The sequence below is a fragment of the Sinocyclocheilus grahami genome, unplaced genomic scaffold, assembly GCF_001515645.1.
Source record: "Sinocyclocheilus grahami isolate Dianchi unplaced genomic scaffold, SAMN03320097.WGS_v1.1 scaffold759.1, whole genome shotgun sequence".
NCBI lineage: Eukaryota > Metazoa > Chordata > Actinopteri > Cypriniformes > Cyprinidae > Sinocyclocheilus > Sinocyclocheilus grahami.
Window position 1 is genome coordinate 577,159 of NW_015505938.1, and position 19,718 is coordinate 596,876.

The 19,718-nt window shown below is 33.7% G+C and overlaps 1 protein-coding gene across 1 annotated transcript in view; it reads right to left on the reverse strand.

Moving 5' to 3' along the window:
- Positions 1-5,934: 5,934 nt before the first annotated feature.
- LOC107561181 (mitochondrial glutamate carrier 1-like) overlaps positions 5,935-19,718 on the reverse strand; it is an 18,007-nt gene continuing 4,223 nt past the window's right edge. Inside the window, exons 2-12 of the mRNA XM_016245556.1 lie at positions 14,312-14,344; positions 14,200-14,272; positions 13,889-14,014; positions 13,760-13,815; positions 13,586-13,676; positions 12,403-12,460; positions 10,082-10,142; positions 8,722-8,869; positions 8,485-8,639; positions 7,327-7,402; positions 5,935-7,175 (exon numbers count right to left, since the gene is read on the reverse strand). Of these exons, the coding sequence (XP_016101042.1) occupies positions 7,022-7,175; positions 7,327-7,402; positions 8,485-8,639; positions 8,722-8,869; positions 10,082-10,142; positions 12,403-12,460; positions 13,586-13,676; positions 13,760-13,815; positions 13,889-14,014; positions 14,200-14,219 (945 nt within the window). The 5' untranslated portion in view covers positions 14,220-14,272; positions 14,312-14,344 and the 3' untranslated portion in view covers positions 5,935-7,021. The remainder of the gene's footprint in view (positions 7,176-7,326; positions 7,403-8,484; positions 8,640-8,721; positions 8,870-10,081; positions 10,143-12,402; positions 12,461-13,585; positions 13,677-13,759; positions 13,816-13,888; positions 14,015-14,199; positions 14,273-14,311; positions 14,345-19,718) is intronic.

Sequence of the window (19,718 nt, forward strand, 5' to 3'; positions counted from 1 at the left end):
AGTTATGTTTTTAATACTTTGTTTTAGTTAACAATAATAGTCACTTGATAAAGACAGTCACTATATATATATATTAATTTAATCAGACTAAATTAAATGTAATATATATTCAATTTAATTTCAATTTAAGACTCTTACTATACTAATATATTAAAGTAATATATAACATTTTTAAATATATATATCTATTATATTTTTGTAAACAATAGGCTCTATATTTAAGAAATTATTAGTAAGGGTCTAAAAATGTGTGTTTATTGGGTTTTCTAGTGATCTGTTCAGTCAGTACAGATGGATCTGCTTTCTCTCTCTCTATAAATATCCCTGTCTTCTCCTCTCAGAAAACCTGATTCCCATTGATTTAGTGGCCTATACACACATTACCAGTCTCTCTCTCTCTCTCTCTTCCACATCCCCCATTCACTTCAGTGGTCATCCTTCTGTCCATCTCTTTTAGCTCTTTTCTCTTCTGCCTTCACTTATGCTAACTGCTCTTTCTCTGTGTGTGTGTTTGAGTGGGAGATGGACTAATAATAGATCAGGGTTGATGCTCAGAGAATATATGTTTCATATGAGCTCAGCCTCTCATGTTCTTGATGTTTAAAAGGAATTTATTAAAATAATAATGAAAACTTACTGTCTTCTTACCTTCATGTCGTTCGAAACCTATATGCTGTCACATTATTTTGAAGCATCAAGTATGAAACTTTTTTGCATTTCACACTTAAAAACGGCACACGAGTGTAGTACAACATCAGCGTGATAAAATTATGACAGAAAGGTTATTTTTAGCTGAACTGTCCCTTTAAGAGCTGGTACTCTGATTTCATACTTCTGGTATCAAAGCCACTCACCCTAAACTAAAACATCAATCTAAACTTAGCAGTGATGTTCTCTTTCTTGTGTTCACTCAGAATGCACTTATAGTAAATGTGCAGTGACTCATATTTGAGGTCACACATATAGTGACCCCCAGAGCGAACATGCAGTGAATGAGATCCGTAGTAAACAATGGCGTGTCATTCACCGCAATCAATAGGAAACCTAAAGCCTCAAAGTACACTGAATTTCACAAACACACACACTGTCTTTTGGGTTTGTGTGTGTCCGATTAAATTTCCCGTCTCCCTGGACAACGGAGAAGGAAAGGAAAATCGAATTCACGTACAAGTCACATTAAAGCGGTCACCACTACTGGACACTCTGGGGAGCTGTTGTTGTTTTTTGTTGAAGAATGAATGCATTTTGGATGATTGACCAAAATGCATTTAAAAATGCAAATTGTAAGTTATTTCGAGTAGCACCGCAGCGACACCCAGCGGCCGCTTTGAGTACTGCACAGACTAAACGACCTTGAGTAAAGACTCTTAAACTAAACAAATCGACTAAAACTAATTTCTAACAGGCATACACTTCTAATATTTGCATTTTTACTCTTTTGGGAATTAATGATTTTTCTAGACCACTGACGTGACACATTCAGCAACACTACATTTCTTAAAGCATAGAACGTTTTAGATTGAAGGAAGCAGTGAGCATTTATATGCATCCATCTGTATGAAGTTCAAATGAACTAAAATGTAAGATCATATAGGTAAGACAGCCATTAGTACTTAAATTGTACAGTGATAATAACTTTTCAGCTTTTATAACTCTATAAAAAATGATTGCATCGTTCAGACAGAAGCATTTACAGGCACGAGGTACCGTTATGAACAAATTCATTTTATTGAACGACAAGGAATTCAACATGATCAGCGTGTCTTCTGTGTCTGCAACAACGATTAAAACAACTGCCATATTTCAGTCTCACACATGTGGCTGTTTGTGTATCAGCACACACACAAACTCACAGCGTCTCCACATACAGACTGACCTTGTCTTCCAGAAGGGCCTCACTGTGCATTTTGCGTACTTGTGTGTGTAGTTAAAGTGCGTTATTGCACTGTTCCTCTCAGAGGAGGAAAGCAAAGGCGTCGTGGAGGAAGGAGGTTCTGTCTATAACTCTACAGCTCAACAGCAGCATGATTGAACCACATGGAGAATACGGGTGAAACTCTCAAGAAAGAACATGTTTTGGACATATTTCATCCCCAAAAATAAATAAATAAAATTTAAAATAATATCAATTAATATATCAATTTTTTTGGTAAATTGTAACATTTGTTTTTACATTATTTTCATGACAATTAAGCAAAAATAAAAAAATTAAATACTGTCATGAAAATAATGTCTCAATGCAAAAAATATTAAAGGTTCCTAAAAAGTCTTATTTTTCTTTATGTAAAAACAAAAAATATATTTAAAAAATAAAGAAAATATTTTTAGGCTATTTTAACTTTTTTTTTCTTTTAAAAAGAATTATTAAGAATTATTTTCATGACAATAAAGCAAAAGTATATAACGTACTGTATACTATATTACAGTAATTGTCATGAAAATAATGTTACAAAGCAACAAATATGAAAGGTTCCATAAATAATAATAATAAATGTAAACATATTTTTAGGCTATTTTTATTTTTTTTTTACATTATTTTCATGACCAGAAAAAATACTATATATTAAAGTAACTGTCAAGAAAATAATGTCACAATGCAAAAAAATATTAAAGGTTCCTAAATATTAAAAAGTCTTTAATTTTCCTCATGTAAACATCTAATAATAATAACAATACTAACAACAAACCTATTTTAGGTTATTTTTTGAATTTTTAAAATGTTATTTTCATGACAATGAAGCAAAACATTACTGTCATGAAAATAATGTTACAATGAAAAGCATAGTAAAGGTTCCTAAAATGGTAATTTATTTATATATATATATATATATATGTATATTCAAATGATTTATTTTAATTTTTTCAAGGGGTGAAATATGACCAGGACATTTTTTCATGAGACTCAACCGTGTCTATTTTAATTATTTCTTAATTATTGCATAAATATGTGCTGGTCCTTGTATATATACTCTTCATTATATGAAGAGTAAAATCACAAATATCTAACATCTAATTTACTACTAAATAAGACTGAATACTATCAATTTACATCGATTATACAATTCAAAGATACATTCTCTGGTTTGTCGAGACAAACAGGCGATGCGTTGCTTATAATATGTGTAGTCTAGTATATTGAATATTGTACGATATCAGAGGGCCGTGTGAATATTGCGCTTGTGCCAGATCTGTTGTTGTGCTTGGACTGTAAAATCATCAATGCTATTTTTGGTGTTTGTTTTGTGTTTTTTGCCACCTGCTGTCTAATTCCTTCAAGTACAGCGTAAAGAAGAGGGACAGATGGTGAAAAGGAGGGAGAAAGTGAAAGTGAACACACTTTAGTGTTGCATAAACGATGGAAAAGAAACACACAACTCACTCATTTACACCCGTGCGCACGATTGACCCCTCACACACACACACACACACACACACACATTCACAAACACTACGAGTTCACAGCTGAGAAAACACGACGCAAATCAGAGGTACGATTCAAACAATTAGAACCCAAAAACAGTCTGAATAAGACGAAATCATCACAAAACAGGAAAAAAAGTGAGGGAAAATAATAAAAGTATTCACAGATCTTATGTTCGTTTTTGGAATGTTTAGGAAAGAATGTTAGCAAAAACACACTGGCGAAACGAATACAAGGCAAAACAAGGTCAGATTCATATTAGGCATGAAACATACTTCAATTTCAATACCATATGCACTCATTTAAACACAAATTACCGATGTGTGAGGTAACTGGTCAGAAGGGTTGTGCATGCGTTGACCTTGTAAAGTCTGACCTATGACCTTTAAAAAACAAATAAGAGCATCTGAACAGTTTCAAGGTTCATCGTCACCGAGACTAGAGATGTTTACTTGTTAGACAGCACCATAAAACCCTCTGAACCTCAAGATCATTACTATTTAGAGTCACTGTCATATTCGTTAGTGACATATTACAGTACACTGCTGTTTAAAAGTTTGGGGTTGGTAAGATTTTTAAATATAAAAAAAAGGCTCTTATGTGCACAAAAACTGCAATTGTCTGATCTAAAATACGGTAAAAACAGTGAAATATTATTACAATTTAAAATAACTGTTTTCTGTTTTAATGCATTTTAAAATGTAGTGTATTTCTGTGATCAAAGCTGTATTTTCAGCATTATTACTCCAGTCTTCAGTGTCACATGATCTTCAGAAATCATTCTAATATGCTGATTTGCTGCTCAAGAAACATTTCTGATTATCATCAATGTTGAAAAAAAAAATTTGTACTGGCTTATATTTTTGGGGAAACTGAGTGTTTTTTCAGGATTCTTTGAAAGTTCAAAAGAACAGCATTTATTTGAAACAGAAGTCTTTTGTAACATTATAAATGTCACTTTTGATCAATTTAATGCATCCTTGCTGAATAAAAGTGTTTAAAAAAATCATTTTGACCCCAATCTTTTGAACGGTAGTGTATATTCAGCTGCAGGACGATATAAACCAGATGAGTTTAGAGAACCAGTGTACTAATGCATGAACTGAGAAAGGAGATTCTAGGTATTCTAGGCAGGGATTTGGTCAGGAATCGTTTGGCAGTATGAAAGACTCGACTGTTTGTCAGCCTGAGCCAAAAAACCGCTCTTCATTGCACACATAGGCAGCGCTTATCTCGCTCGAGCCTGACAGCACTATTGAGAGCCAAAACATTGTCTCTTTGCCTTCTCCACAATAGGCTGCGGATCGATCCGAACGCCTCTGCGAGAAATAAAAACAAACAGCGTCAAGTAAACGAGAACTACAACCTGAAAGCGTTGGGGTTTGTTCGGTTCACTTGGTAGTGCACACTAGCGTGAACAACAGGCTCATGATTCCAACACTGATACATTACAAGTGTAAACTGGCATATTAACTCTTCCAGATGCCAAAAACATAAAGAGAAGGAACGGGGGAGGTGTGCAAATAAGCCATCGCATACAAAACAAAAACATAATCGCTTCATAATATCATCTGCATATGTACAGTACACAGTAATCAACAATGACCACATAAACAATCAGACACTGATAAAACTATCCATAGAAATATATAGATAGATATACTAGAAGTGTGTTTACATCAATATCATCAGAATTATCAATAAATATGACTTCCGTCCAAAGTCTGTGCTTAGCGGCTTCTCGAACAAACTGGAATGGCTATTAAAATCTCCCATGATGCACTGCAGGGCGACGGTGCATTATGGGAAAGCATCCAAAAGCATTAATATTCATGATTATTAGCTCCACCCATTATAGGTTCACAGGGCAGGTCTTACAATCGATATGCAGATTACTTTGGCGCTTTTTTCTGTTGATTTAGTATATTAGTATTCTTTCTCAGATCTGATCTGACTGATATGAACCAACAAACTGCATTAGGGTTTGCGAATGTTTTCAGAATAGTATAATATTACATTTTTTGTAGCGTGAAATCTGTAAGTAGCTAAAGTGGGTTTGCAGTGGGTGGGACACAATATAAAATTCAAAAGCTTTGCTCATGAATATTAATTAGGTCACATGATATTGATTTGATTTGGTACGCAAGCAAGAACCAGTGTTATTTTAGAATTATTTATATACTATTATATTTTTTATTAATGTTTTGAATTAACTTTTATTTTTTTATAAAACTCATTTTGGTTTTATTTTAATTTTAATTTATTTTTTGATTATTTTGTTTAAACATTTTTTTTTTTTAATAATTCCAAATAGTTTTCATTTATTTTTATTCCAGTTAGTCATTTTAGTACTTAAACTTATTTCAGTTAGATCCCAACATTTCTCATTTTCATTTTATTTATATAGTTTGTATTGAATTAGCTTTCATTTTTATAAAAATGTTTCAGTCTTCATTTTAATTTTAGTTTATTTTTTGGCAATTTTGGTATGCGTTATTGTTAATTTTATTTTTTTTTTTTATATATAATTCCAAATATAATGGAATAATTCCAAACATTTCAAATTTTCATTTTGTTAAATTTTTCCATTTAATATTTCGGTTTTATTTTATTTCACCTTTAACAAAAAATGTTTTAATAGTTGTAATTTTAGCTACCAACCACCTACAAATGTGGTTTGAATGAGGTTTAAGATCATATTTAATGCTAATTTTGCTGTTCAGGTTGCAAACAGCGGAACAGATTTGAGTCGGATATGCCCAAAAAATTATTTACATTAATATTCTTTGTGCTGTGGCCATGCAAAACGAATCTCTTAATCTATAATGATTATCTCCCAGAGTTGGGGAACTTTACAGAAGTTTTAATGCCTGCTACACCCCGGGTCGGAGGCATTTCCATTTTGATTTGGTCAATTTGAGAGATGCTTTCAAGTCTAATTCACATTTTCCATTCACTGGTATGTCTCTCTCAGCTTTTCCGAGAAATTAATTGAATTAACCTCCGGAGCCGACATGTCATTTTGAAACATACGCTGAATAAAGCCTTGACAGGGCACAACGATAAGCTGCTCTCAGGTCAGACACTTTGGACTACACTTTTCATTCTGAGCCCAGAGGGAAAGCATTCAGAGTTGGTCGTAAGAAAGACGGAAACAGCTACTTTAAAGGGCAAACTAATCAACATGACGTGTCCTCTTGTTCCAGGAAATTAACAATTAAAAAGAGCTTCATGTTGGGTTGATATTTCAGTACATAATTAACAAGAGCTCTAGGAGATGGTGTTATGACTGATCGTTGATTTAACGGTTTAAATATCACTGATTGGACGATGACTCAACGATTAAACGCTCATAAAAGGACATCATTTTTGTCTCAGCGTGGGGACAAAAAACAGGCAGCTTGGCAAACACAATCTCACTTTACGCTCAGTATTAAAACCACCACATTCAGATAAAAATACACGGCGCTTTGAACAAAAACGGCACGTCAACAAACGATTAAAATCAGTCAGACTGGTCCACGTTACGCTTTGATCCTTCGGTAATGATGACCTGTGAGAGGGGGCGGGGACTGGTGCAATGCATGATGGGATTGGTGGTTAGTTGTTCCGTTTGGGCAGATAGCTCAAGATGTATTCGCCTACGCCGAGGAAGTAGACCACCTGAACGATGCCGAAGAGCGGCGCGATGACGAGAGCTCGACAGTACGCCCCCTTCAGGAAAGCAGTGGGACCTTCGTGGCGTAATATCTTCCTGTAATCAGATGGAAAATGGGCAATGGATCAAAAATGTATTATATTTCCAGTCTAAAGTTCAGACTTTCTGTACCCGAATCGCTGAAATCAGTAGTATTAATGAAATAAGGTCACCTGATGACCTCACTGGCCAATAAAAAGCAAATCACCTGATGCAGTCGGTCACCCCGCTGTAAGTGTCCTCTTGACTCCCTCGTGTCAGCGACTGTAGCCTGGTCTTTATCACTGAAACACACACAAGTCGGTTCAACATACTAAGTTTTTGCTAACATACAGGCTCCGTTCCACAAGCTAGCGAGCTGCTTCAGTGCATACTGCCTACTTAGCGTACTGACAGAGATGAAACGTGACGGTTTGGAACATTCTAGGTAAGCAGAGACTCAATTCAAGGGAGACTCGACTGGCAATTGTTTTGAACAGAGTTTGCATTAGAATGTGTATCACACATGTATCTACAACATTTATACAGTATTACATTTTTTTTTTAAACATTACCAAAGATATTCAATATTTCATGTTCAGCATTTAAATATAGAAAAACATTATATTGAAAAAAAAATGTTATTATAATTTTTTACTGAAAAACATTTAATATTCAGTAATAAATAAACAAAATCTAATATTCAGTATTTTAAAAATGGAAAAATTAAATATTGAAAAATATTTAATATTTAGTAATAAATGATAGACAAAACAAATACTAAAAAAAGCTTACATTTTCTTTACTATTTACTATTCTATTTATTTCAAAAATACAAAATAAAAACAGAAAAATCTTTCATTTTCAGTAACAAAAATAGACAATAGACAAATTATTAAATATTAAATATTTAACATTTAGTATTTTTCAAAATAAACAAAAATCAATACATTATTTAATATACTGAATAAATAACATTTAGTATTAAAAATCAGAAAAGGTATTCAATACTTAATATTCAGTTTTTTAATAAAAAAAAAACGAATGTTGAAAATGTTTAATTAGATTATAATTACATTCATTATAATAAGATTAATTAATTATTCATTTAATTCGATTAGAACAATTTTTATTGATATTTTAAGCATTTGTCATTTCTCTTGCCTTGCCCCTGATCTTTAGTGTATAATTTTCCACTGAGCTCAGTGCATTTTTGGATCGCCTTTACTGCAAAATTAGGCCGAAACTAATTTTGTGGAACAGCATTTGCATCAGAAGTATTTCTAGGATGCTTTAAAATGCTTTCTATGTAGGCGGCTCACTAGGTTTTGGAACAGGGCATCAGGATACCAGAACATCACAGACGTTTCAGTAAAGAGAAACCCACCATCTACAGGGTTGACGGCGACGGCGGCTGTGCTGCCCGCAATGCAGCCCGATAAGAACGAGACGTAGAAGGGAGCGGGACCGTCGGCTCCTCTCTTCCCCAGATTATTCAGATTAGCAAACAGAGGGAAATAAATGATAGAAAACGGGACATCCCTGAAGGGAGAGAAAACACGAAGCTGAGAGTCTGCGTTCTGACGACTGATTGTGTAATAGATTTGCATGTTTGTTCCCCAACCTGAGCAGCGTGGCTCCCAGGCCCTTGTAAAGACCCGCGATGCCCTTTTCCTTCAGTAATTGTCTGGTGAGTTGCATAGCTGTGGGGGACTTCACCTCCACGGGGCCCCCGGGGGCCACAGACTGAGGCATGAGCTTTCTCTGAGCCGCTGCGCACACACACACACACACACACACACACACAGCACATTCAAGTATCCAGCATAAACGAGCCCTTACACTCGTTTAATTTGGATCACACTTTAGCACTCTACTCTTGCTAACTTTTTTTTGTAAGCATCTATATGGCAGGAGCATGAGTAAATTTTAGTAGATAACAAAACATTGCTTGAAAACATTGTTGAAATGTCCCTTATGTAGAATAACAATGTTTTAAGCTTTTTTTTGCATATGAATTACTCAGTACCACTGACAATTACTTAATATTCAGTATTAAAAAAAAAGATTTTAAAAAATCTGTATAATATTTATACTAAATAAATAATATTCACCTTTTAAAATAAGATTCAATACTGTTGACAATTACTTAATATTCAGTTTTTTTAATTAATTGAAAACATATTTAATATGTAACATTCAGTATTTCAAAAATAATTCAAAGAAATATTTAATATGCATTATTTATTATATTTTATATGTAATATAATATGTCATATTTTATAAATAAAAAAGTAATACTGAAAATAATCAATATAATAGTTATGCACTAAATAAATATTCAGTATTTTTTCAAAATTCAGGACCGCTGAATGACAATGATGTAATATTTACTATTTAAAAAAAGAAAACAAACCATTGATAATATATTTAATATAAAAAAAAAAATCTAAAGTGGAAAAAAACTATTATCATAAAAATCTATATAATATTTAATATACGGATTTAAATAATATTTAGTATTGCTCACAATGACTTAATATTCAGTATGTAAAAAATGTAAAACTATTTAAAATATAGAAAAAACTAATACTGAAAATGTTTCAATATTTAATATTCTATATTTTGGCAAAAAAAAATCAATATAATATTGAATACATAGCCATACTGAATAATATATTGATTTATTATTGCTGACAATACCTTTTTATAACAACAGACATAATATTTTATAACAACATTTAACCTTTCCAGGACTGCTATATATATATATATATATGTGTGTGTGTGTGTGTGTGTGTGTGTAAAAGTGATACACAAATAAATAAACTGCTCAATGTACAAAAATGACAAATCTTGACACTAATGTACAGAGAGAAATGTGACCACAAGGTGGCAGTGCTTCTTCTCTCTTCTCTGTCCTGTGTCTTGATTTCTCACTTCACCTCCCTTCATTTCTTCCTCTTTTTAGTCTAGATTCTTACCGATTCTTCCGGCATCTTGCAGCTGAATCTTTAGCATCTCCATTGGTGTTGTAACGATGACCTGCAACACAACGGAAACAAGGTTAGAGGAAACCTCACAACCAATGAAAACGAGAACAAGCACATTTAAAGGGCCACGCACGTGTTTAAATAAACTAGGATGAGTAAGAAGTCACAGGTTTGATGCCTAAAGTTGTTTTCAAATGGTTAAACTGGTAGTCCAGACACTGGTTTTGTAATTTTACACTGATGTTAACGCCTCTCCTTTAGCTTGCTATAATTGCGCCTATCGGAGCCTCATCTGAAAGCCTGTACTTTATGCTATTACTATCTCAAAAAGGAACAACCACATACAAAAACATACAATTAGCATATCCTCCTACACGCTAAGGTTCAAATGCATATCTGCAACTCATTTTACTTTCGTACTGTGACATATTTTGGAAAGAAGCTGAACGAGGTTCATACTGTGTAGCTGAGTGAAGTCTAGATTAGCATAAACATGAAGCAACATCAGTAGCACAGGCGACACGGGGGACGTGTTTATGTGCGCTAACACCACAATTACACGTTTAATCAAATCTGAAGGGGCTTGTAGGTGGACAGGAAGTGGGTTTTACTGTCCGTTCTCCATCTGCTCACTGCAAACCTGACTCGGCACTAGCTAATGGGATTACTGGAGTGAGATATCGGTGGTTAGAAACAGCATGTCAATCTTCATCCAGAGTCTGCTGTAATCCCATCATTTAATCCCACATGCTGGAAACCAGTTTATTGACAGGAAGCTGATCACCTCTGAGAAGTCACATGACTGGACATGTCAAGAAAGCTGTCAATAGTGGAACGCAACGCAATGCTTAGCGCATTTAGTCGTTGTGCTACTCCGGCCACTTTATTTTCTTTTTCCATCTGAAATAAAATGGTTTTATTTATAAATATAATATAAGTGCTGATTGATTTTATGATCAATAATTAATATATATTTACACAACTTCTGAGCGTTACGTGATGTTACCTCAACTAAATGTTAAATTAAAGTACTTGGGATGTTAAAATATATTCTGCATTCACTGCGTTTTAATTGTAGATTTTAATTGATGTATTTTTGTATGATTTAACTTTTTAATTGTATATATAATGTATAGTTTTATTTTGTTTATTTTTATTTTATGTATATATATATATATATATAATTAAATTAATCATTACAATTTCATGATTTAGAATTAATATTATTAAAAACATGTATCAAATAAATCTATAAAAATGTGATAATAATAAGTATAACTTATTAATAATAATAATTTATAACTTTATACTTTTATTTAAGTATAAAATTGCATATATACAAAATTATATATAAAATATAAAAATATATAACATTATATTCTAGATAATTATATATATATATATATATATATATATGTATGTACTGTATATATAAAATAAAATGATCTATATATAGAATAGATAAATATATAACAAAATAAAAATTTAATGAAAAATGTTTAAGATGAAGTATTCAAATTACTAAAACTTAATACATTTTTTAATATTGATTTTTAATGTATGCATATATGTAATGAAATAAAGTTCATATATATATATATATATATAATTAAAATTGTAAAACTAAAAATATTGCTTTGGCAATTACCTGACATAAGATGAAGTACTAAGTTACTAAAACTGAAAGAAAAATAAATGAAAGCTTAATAGAAATATATAAATAAAACTAATAAAATTGACAAAAGCACATGACAAGATAAAATGAATAAAAGATCATTCAAATGAAATTAAGATATAAAAAGAAAAGCTAATTCAAAATATTAGTAAATAAAGCAAGTATATGCGTTTTTTTAAATTTTATTCAGATCTTTGGCTTTTCATCCAACATTTTTTAAAGCAACATCCCAAAATCTGTGAATGGAAACCCGCCTCACTAATCCGAGGAACCTGTGGCCGTTTCTGCAGATGTTTTCTGTATAAAAGGAGTATTTTAGGATGGTATTGTGGCACATTAATGAATGGAACGTCATGAAAACCACTTGGCTCCAGTATAATAAGCAGAGCTGGTTCTGAATGAGCACCTGCTTCAGGTGACAGTGCTCAACAAAAGCTGTTTGTGGCAGATGAGCTCACGCGTGTGTGATGTCAATGTTTAATGGGAGTGTGCTTGTACCCTTAATGCATCTGTGTTTTGTCTCTTAGGCCATTACAGACACAATGATCTGTCTGCTGCTGAATCATCTGTGTGCACACTTGAATAAAATAATAGTGGAACATCTATTAATGGAGGCTGTGTGTGTTTGCATACTGACCTGACATGTTCCCGCGCCGCAGCCGGCTAGCATCTCTCGCAGTAGAGTGAGTTTCTGCCTGAGGGAACGAGAGATGACGCGCGATCAGTGTGTGTGAGCGCCTCTCTCGTTATCAGCACACACACCGAGGGTCGTTAATAATTCACACTCTGACTCGCCGGTCAATAATTCACCAGTGCCATTTCCGGTCGCCATGGAGACGCCGCCGAGCAAGGCATTGTGGGTATTGTCTGTGTGCTTCCACACTTATTTAACATTAATGTGGGTCTGGTAACGTGATACTGTGTGCTGAATTGATTGAGATGTTTGACAGTGTCGGTATGTCACTACTGTGACTGTATAAGATGGTAATACCACGGTATGGTATTGAGCTCTGTGTGTGTTTTTGGACATGTGGACATGTGTCTGTGTGTATGTATTTATCAAATAAACAAATATACATGTGTGTGTGTGTATATGAAAGAAGAAGGGGGAAAAAAATTATATATACAGTGGGTACGGAAAGTATTCAGACCCCCTTACATTTTTCACTCTTTGTTATATTGCAGCCATTTGCTAAAATAATTTAAGTACATTTTTTTTCAGTATATATATAATGTAGTATAACAAAATACAATTTATTTATATATATAAGTATAATATAATACAATTCAATATAATTATAAAGTATAAAATAAAGCAATAAAAAAATAAAGTATAAATAAACAAATAAATAAATATGCGTGTGTGTGTGTATGAAAAAAAAAAAATATGTAGTTTAACAAAATACATACAATTTATATATATATATATATAAAGTATAATATAATATTATATATATAGCAATAAATATTCTATTTTTAACTAAAATGTATAATAATGAATTTCATTTAAATACAGAAACAGTAATAATACATAAATAAAATAATAAAAACATACAAATAAAATTGTATTAGCATATTATTTTATTATATTCTATTTTTTATATTTTATGTATATAAAATTTAATTACTAGATGAAAAACTTAACATTAAAAATGTTTGTCGACATGCTGAAGGCCGGGAATGAACCCAAGCAGTGTGTCGGGCCAGATGATGTGTCAGTGTGTGTGAATGGGCACAGTCAGCTCAAAGAGCTAGTCATCATGTTTATATTGATTTGTATGTTTACTCTGTCTGTGTGTGTGTGTGTGTTTTTGTCTCACCCGTCCTTAGAGAGGTGATATCTGAAGAAATCATTTGCCGCAAGCTTGATGGCCTTTTCTGGAGTGACGAGAGTTAAGTTCACCGCTGCACCTGAGAGAGAAAAACATACATTCTCAATGACATCATTCACAAAATAATCTCTTAGTTGACAATTAACTAGTCTACTGACATACCTCTGTACATGCCGAAGTATCCTTCTGAGCGGATGGTCTTAATAAGGCAGTCTGACCTGCAGAGCACAGTATATATGATGCACAAGTGAATCTAATGAACTGATTCGACTCGTCTGTGTGAACACTCACATGCTGGTATAGAGGCGGGATCCATTCTGCTGGTTCTGAAGGCGGGTTTTGGCCAGATCGATGGGAAACACGCAGGTAACGCCGATCAGTCCCGCCACACCGCCGTTTATTAGCTTGGCAGGCAAACTGGAGCGAAGCATGAGACATAAAAGAGACTCGTAAAAGGGATCTTAAGTATTGTTGGGTTTTGGGTGCTTGCTAGGGCTTTAGTATGCTGTTGCTAAGGTGTTCTGAGTGGTTGCTAGGGTGTTCTGGGGTCAAAAGAGTTCAACACCAAGTCCAAGTAGTGATACTTGAAATTTCAAACTCACCTGATCTGTTTATCAGCCATTTATCTGGCTCCCTGTATATCTTCAGTGTGTGTGTGTGTGTGTGTGTTTAAGGCGTCAGAGTGCAAGTCTTTGCAGATTTTGGGGTTTTGGGATCTCAGTCTATTCACCGTCCTCTGGCAGATCTCTGAAAGACACACAGAGAGAGAGAGAGGGGACATTAGTGTGTTTCTGATCCAGGTGTCATCTCTCACTGTTTGACTCCAGAAATTCCTCACACTGGACTCACTCTTTCCTTTCTTTCCTCATCTGCTCCTCTCACCTCATCTCTCGATGTCTTATTTTTATTCCTATCGCATTTTGCCGGATGCACAGTAAGTTTAAAATAGTTCCTCGGGCTCATGCCATCTGATTCACGACACGCACAGCGAGCGACTCCTAACATGTCTGTCTGTCTCACAGATAAGTTGTTTTTTTGTCAAATTGGTGTCAACTCTATTTTAAACTATATTTACTTTTGTAATATATCATTTCTGATTGAAACACAACATGCAGGGCAGATCTTGAGTTCATCCTTTGGGAATTAACGGGATGATGATAAATGGTCTCTAAATGAGAAGAGGTAATTACAACTAAAACGCAAATAAATAACAAAATATTATTATTATTATATTAATTCTAAATATCATTCAATACTGTAATAGTATACAAGTAATACTAAAATAGCACGTGACTTTTTTTAAACAGATATTTTGTGCTCTATATAAATAATATTAATACATAAAAAAACATTATTAATACTATTATTAATAAGTAATAATATTACTAAATATAAATAATTAGATAGAAAAACCTAAAATCAAAATTAGAAATGCTTTGACAACTAACTGAAATAGGTTTTATATATACAATATACATACAGTATGTTATGCAATGCAAATGTACATTAAAGTGATAAATAATGACAATATGTATGTTTTGTTGACACTGGTCCTGATGGAAAGCACTTTTACAATCTCTTTGGTGGCAGCACTTCAAACTAGTGTGGTTACAGAAACGTTGTTTAACTTTCCTGTTGCTGTCGAAACTTTCCTAAATGTGTAGAATTAAAGCTACAAGAATTATGCCAGGATCTTAAAGCATGTTCCATTAAACACATGACCAACAACCCAAACCATTCTCTATATTCAGCACTGAAGTGATGGTCATGATCTTCGTGATAAACAGGCAGAAGGTCAGAGTTTGAGAGGAACATGTGTGTGTGTTTCCTGCTAATCGTATGTGGAATTTGAACGACTTAAAGGCAGTCAGACTTTCTCCCTCGTTCCTCCCCTCCATTCCGCCAATCAACACGTCTCTCTCGCTCTGTCCCCTCCCTCTCTTCGTCCTGCCCTCCACTCATGCGTTTCCTGACTTCTGCTGACTGGACTGGACTCCTCTACCTTCAATTCTGCATTTTCTCTATCTGGTTTCCTCTTTTTCCTTCACTCAGAGAGAGTTACCATAGACCCAAAAATATAGCCTGTTAGATCAGCACTAACCAACACTAACCAGTCTGGACCAGCTTGAAATCTTATGGTGCTTTCAGCAGGACTATTATTGTTCCATCCTACTCTCAGTATCTTTCTCTTCATCCGAGAGAACATCAGGTCTGTTTTGACTGGCACAATGTTCCTACTCTCAGTGAATAACACAGATTTGTCATATATTTTGCAGAGTCTCTGAGGCTCATGAAGGTCAAGCAACAATGATAGAAGAATAAATCTTACAAATCTTATTTGGGGGGATTTGAAAATTAAAATTTTGAAATTTACTGAGATCTCCTGCTTCTCCGATGTTTCTCCTGAGAAAAGACTCCAGTACATCTCTCCTGTAGAGTTTCAGAAAAGATCTCAATATCTCAGATTGTGCCAAAGTCTCAATCAAAAGTCAAAGATCTCAATATGACCTCAGATATTTCTCATCAAATTCATAAGATCAAATGATCTGAGCTGCTATCCACATTTCAGTTCAATTTATTAATAAGGAACACTACAACTGAAGCTAAAACATTTACAAATCTGTAATTGAAATAAAGTAGAAATCAAGTCAAATATGAATATAATATATTTTTTAAACTTCGACAAAACATGGCAACTAACTCAAGTAAATAAGTATAAGCTGAAGTACTAAAATGACTGTAACAACAATAATAAACTGAAATCAAATTAAGCCAAATAGAAATAATAAAAACCTAAAAAAAGAATGTCAATTACAAAATTACTAAAACTTTATCTAAAATTAAAATAAAAATGTAAGTTAATTCAATATATTAATAAATAATTTAATGTTATATAAATATATTTAGGTAATTGACATAAGGCTGAAATCAAATATAAATACCAAAAAAATAAAAAGGAACTAAAAAAAACTTTTTACTTTTAAACTTTTAAATTACTAAAACTAAAAATAATAATAAACTGGAATAAAATAAAGTTAAATAATTAAAATATTAAAAACAACTAATAAAATGACAAAAACATGCAACGTTCAAAATATTAATAAATAATAGAATATTATATTTAAAAATCAGTAATTGAAATAAAATAAAATATAAATACTAGATTAAAAAAACTTTTAAGAAGTTTTCACTTTTAAAAATTTTAAATGTTGACTTGGAAACTAGCTGAAATATTTACATTTAAGCTGAAGTACTAAAATTACTAAAACTACAAATAATAAATTTTATAAATTAAAGCTAAACAGAAATATTAAAAACAACTAATAAAAACGACAAAAACACAAAAATATGAATAAATGCTATATTAGTATATAAATAATACTAAAATAACCCTGCTCTATACTTTTTGTGCATGTCATCAACTTTAGTATATGAAACATGAGAAACATCTGAGAAAAAGTAGATACTTCAAATAAATAGTCTATCAAGTCTCCCGAGCAAAGAAAGAGCAACATCTGAGCAATGAACGTTTACTGTTCAGCTTTCAGTTTCAGTCCATAGAGGAACAGAAGAAGCTGAGAATGATGTGTTTGTGTTATCAGTGGTTTGGTCTTGTGACAGCAGGACAAGACTGAAGACAAGATATCTGTCTGTCTGTGTCTAAAAATCAGCACAATCAAATCAAATCAGAAACTAGTCTCATGTACCTAGACCTCAGACTCAACAGCGCATAACTGACCCAAACTGACCAACCAAATAGCAGTTATCTTGCTACCACCGTAAGCACCTAAACAACTATTGCACTCTAAAGACTTTTAATGCCACTGAGGAGAAAATAATGTCAATGAATGAGCACCCAGCATGCACCAGAAAATATGCGTGCGCTCTTTAAAACGACAATAAAGCACTCGCCGCATGATATCAACGCCAACCACCTAATGCTGCTCTGATCTTCATGCTTCTCCAGCAAGGGCGAGTCTGAATATTTCTACTCAACAGAATTGAGATGGTTTCCATGGAAATGGACTGAAAAAGGCTTTGAAAATCCTATGATTGAGAGCCAGAGATTTCTACATGTCTTACAGCAGATATCAGGCCCGTCGTTTATGTGTGTGTGAATGTAAACGAACAGCGCTAATATGTTCATACACACACCTGTGCTGACTAACAGTCAAATAGTAAGACATTCATCACTCATAATTTTGTCTTACATACGCTACTGTTCAAAAGTATGGGGATTTTTTTTATAAAAATCATTATTATTTACAAATTATTTATAATGTTACAAAATTTCACAAAAATCAGTTTTCACAAAAATATGAAGCAGCACAACTGTTTTCTCAGAGATTTCTACATGTCTTACAGCAGATATCAGGCCCGTCGTTTATGTGTGTGTGAATGTAAACGTACAGCGCTAATATGTTCATACACACACCTGTGCTGACTAACAGTCAAATAGTAAGACATTCATCACTCATAATTTTGTCTTACATACGCTACTGTTCAAAAGTATGGGGATTTTTTAAAATAAACTAACACTTTTATTCAGCAAGTATGCATTAAAGTGATCAGTAAAATTATTTATAATGTTACAAAATTTCACAAAAATCAGTTTTCACAAAAATATGAAGCAGCACAACTGTTTTCAGCATTGCTAATAATAAGAATCAGCATATTAGAATTATTTCTGAAGATCATGTGACACTGAAGACTGGAGTAATTATGCTGAAAATTTAGCTTTGCATCACAGAAATAAATTACATTTTAAAATGCATTCAAATAAAAAACAGTTATTTGAAATTGTAATAATATTTCACAATTTTTACTATATTTTTGATCAAATAAATGCAGCTCTGGTGAGCAGAACAGACTTCTTTAAAAAGTAAATAATTCTTACCGACCCCAAACATAAATTTTACTACACAAAAACACCAAAAATGTCCAAAAACCCAAACTAAACCATTGTATTACTGTAGTACTATTTCCAAAAACAAAACAAAAAAAACTTTTTGGGATTTTACTGTGGTACTTTAAGGAAAACCATAATCACAGAGGTCAACTATAAAATACATCCATTAACATGTTGTTTTTCTGCCAAATGGAGGGATGCAAGAATCAGTGAGGATGGAGGAGTGTAAAGAGAGAGATAAGAGGGAGCTGTAATGGGAGACAGCTGGGTGGGAGGAGAGAAAAGAGGGAGGGAGAGGAGGAGGAGAAGAAAGTAGGTGAAGCCGACCTGAGATCACAAGCAGCTGCTGAAGCCAAGAACTTCACAATCAGTCATTCTGGACACACCACCGTTTCTTTCTGGAAAAGCCCAGCTGGAAAATAATTCTAGTCTGAAATTTATGATCATCAGCTGATCTGCCAATGGTTTCAACTTGGTTGATCATCTCGGTTAAAGGAGTCATATGAAGCGATTTAAATTGTTCCTTTCTCTTTGGAGTGTTACAAGCTCTTGGTGCATAAAGAAGATCTGTAAAGTTGCAAAGACTAAAGTCTCAAATCCAAAGAGATATTCGTTATAAAAGTTAAGACTTGTCCACGCCCTCCTAAAACACCTTTGCGCTGTGGATCGCCGGATCAGCTTTCACTGTGGACGAAGCGGAGTCCAGCCCGAGGTCGTCACATGTGGTTGCCGCAAGCTCACCGAACGCTCCTTCGTCGAATCCGCTGGCCGCGCCGTTCTCAAGCCCGCCCGCCTCTGCTCACTCAAGCCACCGTGTGTGACGCTGTGTGTTTCGTTGTGAGCGCGAAACTACTTTGTTTGGCCTTCCAAAAGAGGACACAACTAGAAATCAGTTGTTAAGTTGTATTTACAACACTGTTCCAGAACAGTTCAACCAAAAATATTCAGATGTGTGCAGCGCATTTTATGGAGGACTGTTTCCTGAACCTGGTAGAGTAGCCTACAATGCGTCAATGGGTCTGGGCTGTTTCTATAAAGTGCGGCAGTTCCAACTTTGCAAGGACAGTCTGGCGCTTCTGACTCACAGACTGTCAGACTGTAAGTATATTTAAAGAATTTGCCACTGATGATTCAAACGCGAGTTTTGAGCAGTGTAGAGTTTGTTGTTTGTCGTTTCTCCGATCACAAATGCAGACATGGTTTTATGTTTAC